The sequence below is a fragment of the Haliotis rufescens genome, unplaced genomic scaffold, assembly GCF_023055435.1.
Source record: "Haliotis rufescens isolate VD_foot unplaced genomic scaffold, xgHalRufe1.0.p SCAF_3, whole genome shotgun sequence".
NCBI lineage: Eukaryota > Metazoa > Mollusca > Gastropoda > Lepetellida > Haliotidae > Haliotis > Haliotis rufescens.
This window is the reverse complement of record NW_025964001.1, coordinates 11,891,973-11,904,933: the sequence shown is the minus strand read 5'-3', so window position 1 is coordinate 11,904,933 and position 12,961 is coordinate 11,891,973. Positions and strand designations below refer to the sequence as shown.

The following is a 12,961-nucleotide window of genomic DNA, read 5'->3' as shown; positions in this document are numbered from 1 at the left end:
CCACCTTTTCGCGAACACCTGGTATCATTACTATTTGATAGTGATTCATAAACACATGCTCATGATATAGTCGGAATTGTACAATCGACTCTTCTTTATATAGAGATTTCTATTGGATATGGAAAGGATTTTGTCGCTATATTTATTAGAAGAAATGCAATTTGCGGCTTAAATCTTCACCATCTGTGTACACATACAGAGGATGTGTGTCTGAGTGTCCGGCTCATCCTTGACGAGATTAATGAGGTACGGCCGCTGACAGCTTCATTCATCTTATCATCAGCTAATATTGTGATATATGAAGGAAATACTTATCAAAACAATCTTATCTTGTTTTGGGGGGAAGCATTTCAACATCCTGTATTTTTTTCCCCTGCCTTCTGGTTGAACGGAAATCCCCTTGGCTAGAATCAGCTTCACACAAAAAAAACAATGTTCGATGTATTAAAGGGGGGCTCCATGGTATGGTTGAGTATTACCTTTTGATACAATTTAAGTTTAGCAGAAGCGGGTTCCTAATAGCTTGAATCAAACTTGCTATAACTGCCAGATGGTTCAAACCTTGCCCCGCTTTAAATATGACATGGCTCTGGTAAATGGCAGTTCCAGTTATTTGAGATCCTGCTCATACACATTTTGAGGTATATCGATGGAGTTAGTCCTGCACCATGACCGTGGAATATATTTATTTTATTAAGAAAAATAATCTAGAAACGCATACAAAAGCAAGTCTAGCCAGCTCAAGCTAGCTCTACACCACATCAGCATAGGGAATCTTTTTTAATTTTTAGAGTCAAGAAGGATATTGTGTAATATATGATTTCAGAGACTAAATGATAGTCTACGATGGAGTTAATGATAACCGAACTTACATCTAGACAATGCAGCTTCACACACGGTACTGATTACAACGTCGACACCCATACCTGTTATGGGCACCACACGTGGAGCATTAGTTCTGCACCATGACCGTGGATTATATTTATTTTATGAGAATAAATAAATCTAGAAACGCATACAAAAGCAAGTCTAGCCAGCTCAAGCTAGCTCTATTCCTCAGCAAAGGGAATTTCTTCAGTCAAGAAGGATATTATGTAATATAAGATTTCAGAGACTAAATGTTAGTCTAGTGGAGCATTATCCCTCGTTAATTCTTCATATACCTCATCACCCTGTAAAGCATTCAGATAGGATGCAAAAGATTAAAACAAAATGTAGACCGTTTCTTTCATCCTTTTCTTTGGCCTCGAAGCGTATGGTTGCCACGTAAGTGTATCAAGATTGTATACTTATATAAATCATCGCCATCCGACCTCCAACCAAACACACGTGTCTTGTGGTTTCGCGAAGGGGTTTTCAATTCCTGGAGAATTTCAAAGTTCATGTTATGTGTTCCATCAAATGTCATGCCTGGCGAAGTGTTGACTTTAGATCTTGGTGATTTGTGACTTGCTCCCTGTTAACCCTCCCAAGGCTATCAAAACACACACATAGTTATATTCCGCTCGCGGTACAAGCTCTTCACATGGTTTTGAAATTATCCGATTGTTCAGAAAGCCTGTATGTTCGGTGTATATGGAGGTTAAAAGGTCACAACTTTAGGCACAAGTCTTTGAAGGTATACAAATTGTTAGGAGTGATCAAGAAACGCGATGTGAAACCATAGATACTGTTGAAGCTGAAGGATTACATCAGTTGACAATGTACCTTTTTGTGATGCGTTTTCACCCCGCTTTGGCCCAAGGTGAATTTGTCAACCTGTTTTTTTTCAGAATTTATGTTCGCTCATAAATTAACAAGGCACTGACTGAAAATACATTCAGTGACTGGAGATGACTCGATATATGACTGGCTTTCTCGATCTACTGACTGTAGGAATTCCCAGCGAAATACACAATGGTAACCGTTCATCTGCCTGAACGTTCCTTGCTAATAAACGGTGGAAAATAAGGGTTACATTCTAGTTAAAGGGGTCATTAATAACCACGACTCGAACAGGATCTGCTACACACAAACAACTTGCAACGAGCGATGGATGCTTTATTGACTACAAAATGTATACGTACACTCGAAAATTCCCTTTGATTCATTACTACTTGTCATTAAATTTCGATTAGAGAGTTCTGTCCTGCCTTTATTTCTAATTTCTCATCAATGATATATTATCAGTCGGGATATATCCGGTTAAGCACTGATGGGGAGGTCATGTACTGTCACTGTCCCCTGTGCGACTATATTACAGCTGGTGTGCTCTGTTTGCTTTGTTATGTCAGTGGTACAGTAAACTGCGTTTATAACGAACACGCTTATACCGAACTGACGGATATTACGAACTGTTTTGGGGTCCTGTCCATTTGCTGTATATAGGATGTATATGTGCCTATAACGAACTACGGTTATAACGAACTAAAATTAGTGATACCTCTTAGTTCGTTATAACCGTAGTTTACTGTATATTAATGTGCTACACTCAACACTGACCCACGTCTCTTATATAAATATATCAATATTTTTGGCCATAATATAATAATTCATAAAGTAAACCTTGCGTTAAAATATTGTTCATGTTATCACTAGGATCATAACCATGCGTCTTAATAAGGTGTTGGTCGTGTTTTACGCTTTTTTATAACATGACATCGGAGAATGTACATAATGCATCATTTATTTGTGACTCTGATTACAGGTGATGATGAAAATGGGACCACTGATTCTGGACAGCCATTAAAGTTTCAAGGAACAAGTGAGCCGAGTAAATGTTTACAAGTATTACGTCAGCTGGTGTCGAAGGCCCCGGATGACCGGTGTTTCCCGAAGCCGTGTGCAATAGGCTCCGTGTACCAGCCCAGTATCGGCAGTATGTCTTTCTACGCTACCCAGGGATTCGTCTACACGCCCAAGACAATGGGGTCTTTAGATGCCGACAAACACCTGAATATTACTCATCTAAAAGCAGCGTCTATTGTCTACTGTGAGAAGGTAATTCACGTACACGACACGACGTATATGTGACGGAGAAGCAAGTCAATATAAACCTCGAGCTTTATTTAATCTACAACAGTTAACCCTCGTTAGTCCAGACCACGTTAATCTGGAAATCCCGACATCCAGACAATCACTGTTTGAAAAGGCTACATACATTGCCGGACAAAAGAACGTACTCTGAAAAATTGGATTTGACCCAAAAATTGCATACGTTGACAAAACGTTATTTGGGTAAAACAGTCGCCGAAACACTTCAAACATAAGATACCCGTAAGATAACCACGATACCCGTAACAAAAGCATCGCCATCAAATAAACATTTCTGGTTTGTTAAATGTTAGCCACCATCAAACATGGGTGTATACTTTATTTTGCCCGGCAGTTTCTCTACAATAGAATATGTCTCTTTCCCCACGATCCGTTAATCCGGACGATTTCAACGGAAGCGGTAGCGTCCGGATTAACGGGAATTTGTTTATGATGATTATATAGTCGTGTGAGTTAATGTGTCTAGTCGGAAAGTGTTCGTCAATACTTAAACCATCGCCCTGAATACATACGGCAGCTTTGCGGTGCAGTCTGTATTTTAACCAACGAATCAAGCGACGGTTTGGTTCCACCAGCGAGTGCTTAGACCAATGAGCCCTCTGTTTACAGCGCATAAACGCAAATGTTTCTCACCTGACATCATGTCCAGCATGTTTTACTGTCATGCAATGGTGGGGTTCGTACAAAGTTCATTTGACTGCCGTTTCATTACCTGGATAAGATTAGGCACACTACCACTACACCGCAAATGGCCGTGTGGTTTCTCTGGTTGTAATGGAGCATAGTGTATACAAGACCCTGAGGTATTGACGATGGTGCCTCCAGCACCTACAAGCGAAGTGATCAGTTTGATCAGGTTGTGACTTGGCTGACTGTGTGTCATCATACCCCGACGGCGTTGTAGGCTGCTCACAATGTCAATCACTGGTTCATCACGCCCTGTTTTACGTGACATATTGCTGATCGAGTTTATCTTGCATGTGTTTTTTTCTAGTTCCATCGAAACTAATTGAATAACACTGAGTATCCGATAATATCCACTGCTCCCAGTGATCTTCTCATTGTTATACCACCTTTTGCTTAAGGGTACCAGTCAGCTATTTTCATCGATCCCAATTGCGTGGATCGATGCTCATGATATCAATCACTGGATTGTCTGGTCCAGACTCGATTAGTTACAGGCCGCCATCATATAGCTGGAATATTGCTGAGTGTGGCGTAAAGCATCAAACCAAACCAAACCAAAACCAAACCAGTCAGCTAGTAGATATTGATTCAGGGTCCCTGACTCTTTACAACAAGTTCCAGATGGCTTCTGTGGTCATGGACTTGAGTCTTGCACTCACGTGAACATGCCATTGGCGGTGGATATGAGTATTTCTTGCTTCTTAGTTTTACTAATAAATACGTTAATGCTCACCCTTTCTTTGAAACATAAACTGCTGTAAAAGATGTTTTTTTATATATTTTATTTTTTATTGACTGAAACAAAGAGCTTATAAATGCTTACTCGTTTTAATGAGGTATTTACTTCGCGCAGTATGGTAACCTATTCATGAAATTATAGAAAAATTTTAAGGAGATTCCGCAGAACCAAAAAATAATTTGTTGTTACCTCAGTAATATTGTTAGCACGGGACCCTGGAAGGGTTAGGGTAGAACTTGAGCTCTGGACATTGGGTCCATGGTTTCCAGAAATCTCGTGATCCTTGACAGTTCCGTATGTTCAATCTGTTAGTTTCCACCGTTCTGTTGCAGAGTTTTGAGGCCGTCAAGGCCGAATACTCTGTGAAGGCCAAGTTCGCCTCTGACGAGTGCATGATGGGGCTGTACATACCACTCTTGTTGCAAGAGTCCTACCAGTTCGATCCCCAGACCAGTAACATCGTTGTCGAAGATAGCATTCAGGGAAACAAAATTGGTAAGTCATGTTTGATTCTTGTTACTATTTCCATTTCTGTTTACAAAGTAAAACGCGCCTAAAACATAAATGCTTAAAGTAGAGTCCACTGTGTGATTCTGACTATGTCATAAGCAAGTGTTCAGGAATCACTGACAAATAGTGATGATACAAGGCGTTGGCGAAAAAGAGAGTGATATCAGCAATGTCACGACGAGGGACACCGGGAATGGCTTCACACAGGGAATCCAATCCGGGCTTTTGGCGTAACGAACGAACCAGTGCTTAAGAGAGAGAGGGCTTGGGTTGAAAATTATAACGTACTGCATCATTATGACTAATATTATCCCTGTGTGTTGCCACATTAACTTTCCCTTCGCCATGACCCTGTTACTTCATCTCAGTTAGGACGGAGGCATAGTCTGGTAGTTGATGCGTTTGTTTGTCACGCCGAGGACCCGGGTTCGAATCCCCTGAAGGGTGCAATATGTAAAGTACATTCTTGTTTCTGGAATATGGCTAAAAGCCCCGTAAAGCTGTGATCACTCACCCAATTATTACATCGACGGAACGTGAGTTCGCCGTGTTGTGTACACTGTCGTGTAACTGCCATGAGCTAAAACTGCGTGCTGTGTACAACATGGTAGATGTTTCAGACTGGTATTTTGCACTGTATTGTGTACAGCATTATCGTGCAACTACCCCTAAAAACGAAACTGTGTATTTACCAAGTGACTGGTGTTTCAGACTGTTATTTAACACTGTAATATTCACAGCATTATCGTGTAACTACCACAACATGAAACTGTGTATTTACCAGGTGACTGGTGCTTCAGACAGGTATTTAACACTGTAATATTCACAGCATTATCGTGTAACTACCACAACATGAAACTGTGTATTTACCAGGTGACTGGTGTTTCAGATTGGTATTTTACACTGTAATATTCACAGCATTATCGTGTAACTACCACAACATGAAACTGTGTATTTACCAGGTGACTGGTGTTTCAGACTGGTATTTTACACTGTAATATTCACAGCATTATCGTGAAACTACCACAACATGAAACTGTGTGTTTACCAGGTGACTGGTGTTTCAGACTGGTATTTTACACTGTAATATTCACAGCATTATCGTGTAACTATCACAACATGAAACTGTGTATTTACCAGGTGACTTGTGTTTCAGACTGTTATTTTACACTGTACTATTCACAGCATTATCGTGTAACTATCACAACATGAAACTGTGTATTTACCAGGCGACTGGTGTTTCAGACTGGTATTCTACACTAAAATATTCACAGCATTATCGTGAAACTACCACAACATGAAACTGTGTATTTACCAGGTGACTGGTGTTTCAGACTGGTATTTTACACTGTAATATTCACAGCATTATCGTGTAACTATCACAACATGAAACTGTGTATTTACGTGGCGACTGGTGTTTCAGACTGGTATTTTACACTGTATTTTGTACAGCATTATGGTGCAACTACCACAACATGAAACTGCATTTACCAAGTGATAGATGTGTCAAACTGGTGTTGTGCAATGTATTGTGTACAACATTATCGTGTAAGTACCACAACATGAAACTATGTATTTACCAGGCGATTGGTTTTTCGGACTGGTATTTTACACTGTAATATTCACAGCATTATCGTGTAAGTACCACAACATGAAACTGCATTTACCAAGTGATAGATGTTTCAAACTGGTGTTGTGCAATGTAGGGTGTACATTATCGTGTAAGTATCACTGATGTAACTGTGTGACTGTGATTGCTGTTTCAGACTGGACAATGGGGGCCATGTTGTACGAGGTGAACATGCTGTTCCAGTCGTGGAGGTTGCTGCCACACACGCCCGTATCGTGTCAACCAGTCAGTTTCACGGCTGTCCCGGCACCCCCTCCCGAGGTCCGACCAAGTAGTGCCCTTTCTCCCTGTCCCGCCTTACAAACTGTGCTTGTCTGTGTACTCGTGGTTATAATGGAAACAAGGCACTGATTGGTGCTTCGTTGTGTGTGTCAGTGTCATCATATACCCATCGTCGCCTGTGACAGACCCAGTGACACTTAATACTTGATGATGATAATAATGATAGTAATGATAATAATGATGATAATTATCAGGTATTGCTGAAGCTGTGTCATACATGTTTATGTCATTAACTATAATCTGTAACACCTTCACTATTGCAGCCACGAGTCCAGAGAGAATGGGTGAGTGAGCTGGAATTTAATGCCGCATTACAGTATATAAGTTATCACACGGCGTGCCCGCTGAATGTTGGAAGAACAAACTGAGAGGTGATGGTCGTAGGCGTTCTCCAGCGGTGAAACCCACAAACATGGCTCGTAAATAATCAAGGAGAAGCAGCGGTAGGCCTTATGACGCTTGACCGGACGTCACAGAATAGCCAACTCTAGTCTAAATGTCCCCCAATATAATGTATTTAATCCGAGGTTCATTATTTAATTTGTGCTTTACCACTGCTTGGGGAAGAGGCTTCGTAATAACCACGTTTCGCTTCTTCTTTTCAAACTGAGAATAACGACACACATTTTGTCCAGTGCAGTGGTGTAATATAGTCAAGAGGCTGGAGAAGTCTACAATGAAAGCTACATGTGTCATTCATCCCTGGCTCTGGGGAGGAGATATCGTCTGTCAGGTGAATGTCTTGTGCGTCTTTGAATTATATGTTCATTATCAATCAAATGTATGTTCAATTTTCTCCAAATACTTACCAAACTCTCCTACTATAATGTGATACGGTTCAGTCACCTTGATCATGGCTTACCACGCCGAATGTTGTTGTTATCATGATACTGAGACCTATTCCAATATATCGTATACACCTGTCTATGTAAAGTGTCCCATGTGTTTGCCAAATTTGTATAATAAACATTTGATACGTCATTTCACTACACGATGATATATATTTTCTTTTTGGATACGGGGGCGGTCGGGTAGCCTAGTGGTTAAAGCGTTCGCTCGTCACGCTGACGACCCGGGTTCGATTCCCGACATGGGTACAATGTGTGAAGCCCATTTCTGGTGTCCCCCGCCGTGATATTGCTGGAATATTGCTAAAAGCGGCGTAAAACCATACTCACTCACTCTTTTTGGATACACGATAATGTAGTTAAACGAATCACAACTTTTATATATTAACATTCAACGAATACATATTAATGTTTAAGTCAGTAGGCAAGATATAAATAAATACATTTCCAGCAAATACACAACGCTACCACAACGTTGTGGGCATGTTACGTTGTAACGTAACGTTCGGTATTGTTGTGACAACGTTGCATTACAACCCCAAGTATCAGGGGGTACGGGTGGCCCACCGTCTAAGGCGTCGCGATTCGCTGTGCAGGGTTGGTCCCTTGGGCACGCCAGAAATCTATGATTGTGGGGTCGAATCCCGGTTCGCCCCGATTATGTTTCGAGGTTTTTCAGCACCATACCCGTGCTCGTGGGTTTCACCGAAGTGGTAAACGTCTGAGACCTGCATCACTTCGGGCTTTCCTCCCACATTAAGCTGACACGCCGCGATATAACTGTAATACTGTTAAAAGCGGCATTAAACCCAACTCACTCACCCAAGTATCATTTATGGTTATTTTCGTAAAAATAATTATTCACAATTTAAATGCAGTCCTAGATATGAAGAAGTACTTTTTAAACCTAATGCATTTATTTAAATGATAAAAGAAAACAATACCGATATTCGAAAATAGGGGTCAACAACAGCTCTGTCTCTTGACCGCCATTTCCAAAGTACAGTCAGACCGTATAGACTTGTTGGTTGGTTGTTGTTTAACGCTGCACTCAGCAATATTCCAGCTCTATGACGGCGGTCTGTGAATAATCGAGTCTTGAACAGACAATCCAGTGATTAACATCATGAGCATCAATCCACGAAACTGGGATACGATGACATGCATCAACCAGGTCAGCGACCACCCGATCCCGTTAGTTCCTCTTACGACAAGCATAGTAGCCTTTTACGGAAAGCATGGGTTGCTGAAGACCTATTCTACCCCGGATCTTCACGGGTCGACCGCTCAGAGAACCACATCACTAACACTACAGTATTTAAATGGAACTTTTCACGCACTTCATGTTAATATCAGCCCTGTCAAGAAGCGATGAGAATCTATGACAGGCATGCCAGTCATGAATAAAGGTGTATAATAATGCAATGCTGCAGGAAAGTATTTGGGAAATGTTACATCATAACGTTGCCACAGCAAAAACGAAACGTTGTAGCAACGTCTTTGTGTATGCTGGGTGAGTCATTTAGATGATCGACAAACAAGCATACACACCCTGGAACTAATGTCGGCGTTCCTTTTATTCTACCTCTGGTATAAAACTGTAACTGTCTGTTATGTGTCAAGGAGTTAAGATACATTTTTCATCAAAGTATTACGCATGCTTTATCTTACATAGTTGAATGTTAAATGGTTTGATATTTACGTCAATAAGCTTCAAGAAAGTGTTACAGCAACGAAAACAAAGCTATACACGCGAGGCCGCACCAAACGACCGAAGAGCTCGATGTTACACAAGTTCTGTACGTTACACAAGTTCTGTACGTTACACAAGTTCTGTACTTTACGCAAGTTCTGTACGTTACACAAGTTCTGTACGTTACACAAGTTCTGTACGTTACACAAGTTCTGTACGTTACGCAAGTTCTGTACGTTACACAAGTTCTGTACGTTAAACAAGTTCTGTACGTTACGCAAGTTCTGTACGTTACACAAGTTCTGTACGTTACACAAGTTCTGTACGTTACACAAGTTCTGTACGTTACACAAGTTCTGTACGTTACACAACTCATAGAGCTAAAATCACTTAATGGATCTCCAATACAGTCATTTAAACATGGCCTATCTGCAGTCGGAGCGCTGAGATCTATTGGTAGAGTTCTTTTTTTAAACAGAGACTTACAACAGTTGGTGCAATTATTGGCAATCATTATCAGTTCTACACATGTTCCTGACAGCCCCCTACAGTAATGTACATATGCATCACGTTTCAACTGATCCCAACTGACACGATAGAGAATCAATGCACGTGGTTTTGATAGCCTATATTGTTTATTTGTTTTTTGCTTAACGCTGCGCTCAGCAATATTCCAGCTATATGTCGTCTTTCACGACAAGCATAGTCGCCTTTCACGGCAAGCATGGGTTGCTGAAGACCTATTCTACCCCGGGTCTGATAGCCTATGTTACCTATATATAATGTACCTGTTCTCATTACATAAATACGCATTTATTGAATAACGATTCAAAATAATATTTTAAAAATCTACAATCTATCAGTTTTACTTTTTTTTATTGAATTTTATTTTCAATCAATTCAGTCCAAGGTATACACTGCATTTGTAATATACAGTGGATGGGAACGCCGGTTAAAGTTCAAAGTCACCACTGTCCCAGCTATAGCACGGTAGGATGTACCAGACGAACCAGTGACTGAACGCATGATCAGTGACAAAATTACATACTGGGCCCCTTTTATTCCCCGAGGGGCGGTCGGGTAGCCTAGTGGTTAAAGCGTTCGCTCGTCACGCCGGGTTCCATTCCCGACATTGGTACAATGTCTGAAGCCCATTTCTGGTGTCCCCCGCCGTGATATTGCTGGAATATTGCTAAAAGCGGCGTAAAACCATACTCACTCACTCCACGGCACGGTCAACTTCTATGAATATGATACAATAAGCGTAGAAAGCACATACCGATTAGCCAAGTATTGGGAAAGCAGTGATTGTCCATCTACCAACACGCCATCTCGCCGGCTGTAGGTTGCATCAGAGCGATGCCCTGTTCCCCGTCACCACATTGAGTGAGCTGTACTATGTTTCCGTCTAGTGGAGACCCTGGGGAACACGGCTGGTATTTCACGTCTAAATAATACCATTAATCGTATTAAATGTAATTCGGTTTTGAGGACTGGTGGTAATGAAAATCAGATTGCCTGAATGAGATTCAATCTGGTATCGCAGCACTCCAGTCAACGCAACAGTCAGTATATAGCATTAAACAGGGGAAAGTGTTCTATGATTCAAATAAAGAAAACCAAATTACTGAAATTTAGATATAGATTTGCTTAATTCCATTTATTTAATGTAGTAGCAGTGAGTGCAATATTTCACAGAGGTAATCTGCAACAGATCAGATTTCGGTGTATAAATGGTTATGTTGGACAAAGTGAATAAATGGAGATTATCGCGATTGTGTTTTGTACCCTGTACCATACTCTATGGTGAAGACGTTAATGCGGTCTTGCCCCGTAAAACAGTTTTCTCACAGTGTCACATGTTTAAGTTTACTGTTTGATGTTACACTCGACTGTACAACTATATGAGTGAGTGAGTATGGTTTTACGCCGCTTTTAGCAATATCCCAGCAATATCACGGCGGGGGACACCAGAAAAGGGCTTCACACATTGTACCCATGTCGGGAATCGAACCCGGGTCTTCGGCGTGACGATCGAACGCTTTAACCACTAGGCTACCCGACCGCCCCTACAACTATATGACGTATAATCATAAATTAAGTAGATATTAGAACATGCGCTATTAATCGATAGTTTATTCATACGAACAAACATTTCTTATGATTATTCACGATTAGTCACGATACATAAATATAAAAAATTCTATAACACAAACTTAATAAAAAGGCCTTCGGATGACTTGAATGTGGGGAACATTTCGACGCTCTGGCGTCAATGGATAATACGTTGTAAAGGGGAGATTACTTTTGTAATACGAACTCCCACAGGTGAAGGTCGATTGGTTATAATACTCTGATAAATTTGGCGTTGGAAATACGTCATGAGATATCCGTGTTGTGAATAAACCGACAAAACCCTTTCCATATCCAATAGATATCTCGATTGTACAATTCCGACTATATCATGAGCATGTGTTTACGAATCACTATCAAATAGTAATGATACCAGGTGTTCGCGAAAAGCATATCCTGCCCCACCGGTGGCACCCGTCACAAACACGTGCAAAGGCAAGTCAATTGTCTACCTGAAAAAAACCTCGGGAACATATGGTACAAAATAGGGAATTGCATTGGACATTGTTTTCGTCACTGATGCATTAAATTTGAAAATGTCCTCCACATGTCTAATATAAACGTTTTGAAAGCTTTACTGGGGCTTTGAATGTTGTAACCTTGATCAAACAACTTCTGAGCAAGAGCCGTGTGAAATCTTGAAATCTTGGTAGAAAGAGCATGCTCGATTGTATCTCAAAAGTTGCAAAATGTAGACACCAAAAGCTGGAGCTTCTGGAATATTGCTCGACATGAAGGGAAAGTTGAAGTCATCCCTCTTGTCTAAAGCATTCTGTGTGAATACCAGACACTTCGTCAGTGAGTGCGTTGTAGACGATGTGGTGTCTGGGCATATGTAGGACGCAAGGGGGTTGTCGACGGAGTCTTGGTCCGTCACTGAAGATACTATAAAGTCGCTATTTAAATAAATATTCTATTGAGAGAGAACAGCACTTTATGGCGGTACTACTTTCAGTCCGCCTCAATGCCGCTATGGTTTTCAGATAAATGGCAGTGAGTACATATAAAACACCCCTCACTTTAAGCGTGGTTTTCCCATGGGCACCACTTGCACTCCCCTTTCTGCAGATCTGTTTCTTTATGCATATTAATCAGAATTTCTGCTCAGAAAGTCAAAACAAGGTAATTTGGCCAAGAAGTTTAACTTCAGTTTCAGGTGTGTCGATGATCTGATATCGTTGAATGACCACCAAAAAGCCAATTCCCGTCCACTGATTTACCCACCTGATCTAGAAATAAAGGAGACCCGTGTAACCGCCTCATCTGTTTCATACTTAGATCTATGCATAAGGATCCAGAGTGACAACACACTCTCCACAAGACTGTATGACACGAAGGGTTAGTTAAGACTGTATGACACGAGGGGTGAGTTAAGACTGTATGACACGAGGGGTGAGTTAAGACTG

At 40.9% G+C, this 12,961-nt stretch overlaps 1 protein-coding gene across 4 annotated transcripts in view; it reads left to right on the top strand.

The window, feature by feature from the left end:
- LOC124124371 (ectonucleoside triphosphate diphosphohydrolase 8-like) overlaps positions 1–7,872 on the top strand; it is a 56,807-nt gene extending 48,935 nt beyond the window's left edge. For all 4 annotated transcript variants that reach the window (XM_046487512.2, XM_046487513.2, XM_046487514.2 and 1 more), the window contains exons 5-7: positions 2,687–2,979; positions 4,792–4,954; positions 6,736–7,872. In XM_046487512.2, coding sequence (XP_046343468.2) covers positions 2,687–2,979; positions 4,792–4,954; positions 6,736–6,950 — 671 coding nt within the window. In that variant the 3' untranslated portion in view covers positions 6,951–7,872. The remainder of the gene's footprint in view (positions 1–2,686; positions 2,980–4,791; positions 4,955–6,735) is intronic.
- The last annotated feature ends 5,089 nt before the right edge of the window (positions 7,873–12,961 follow it).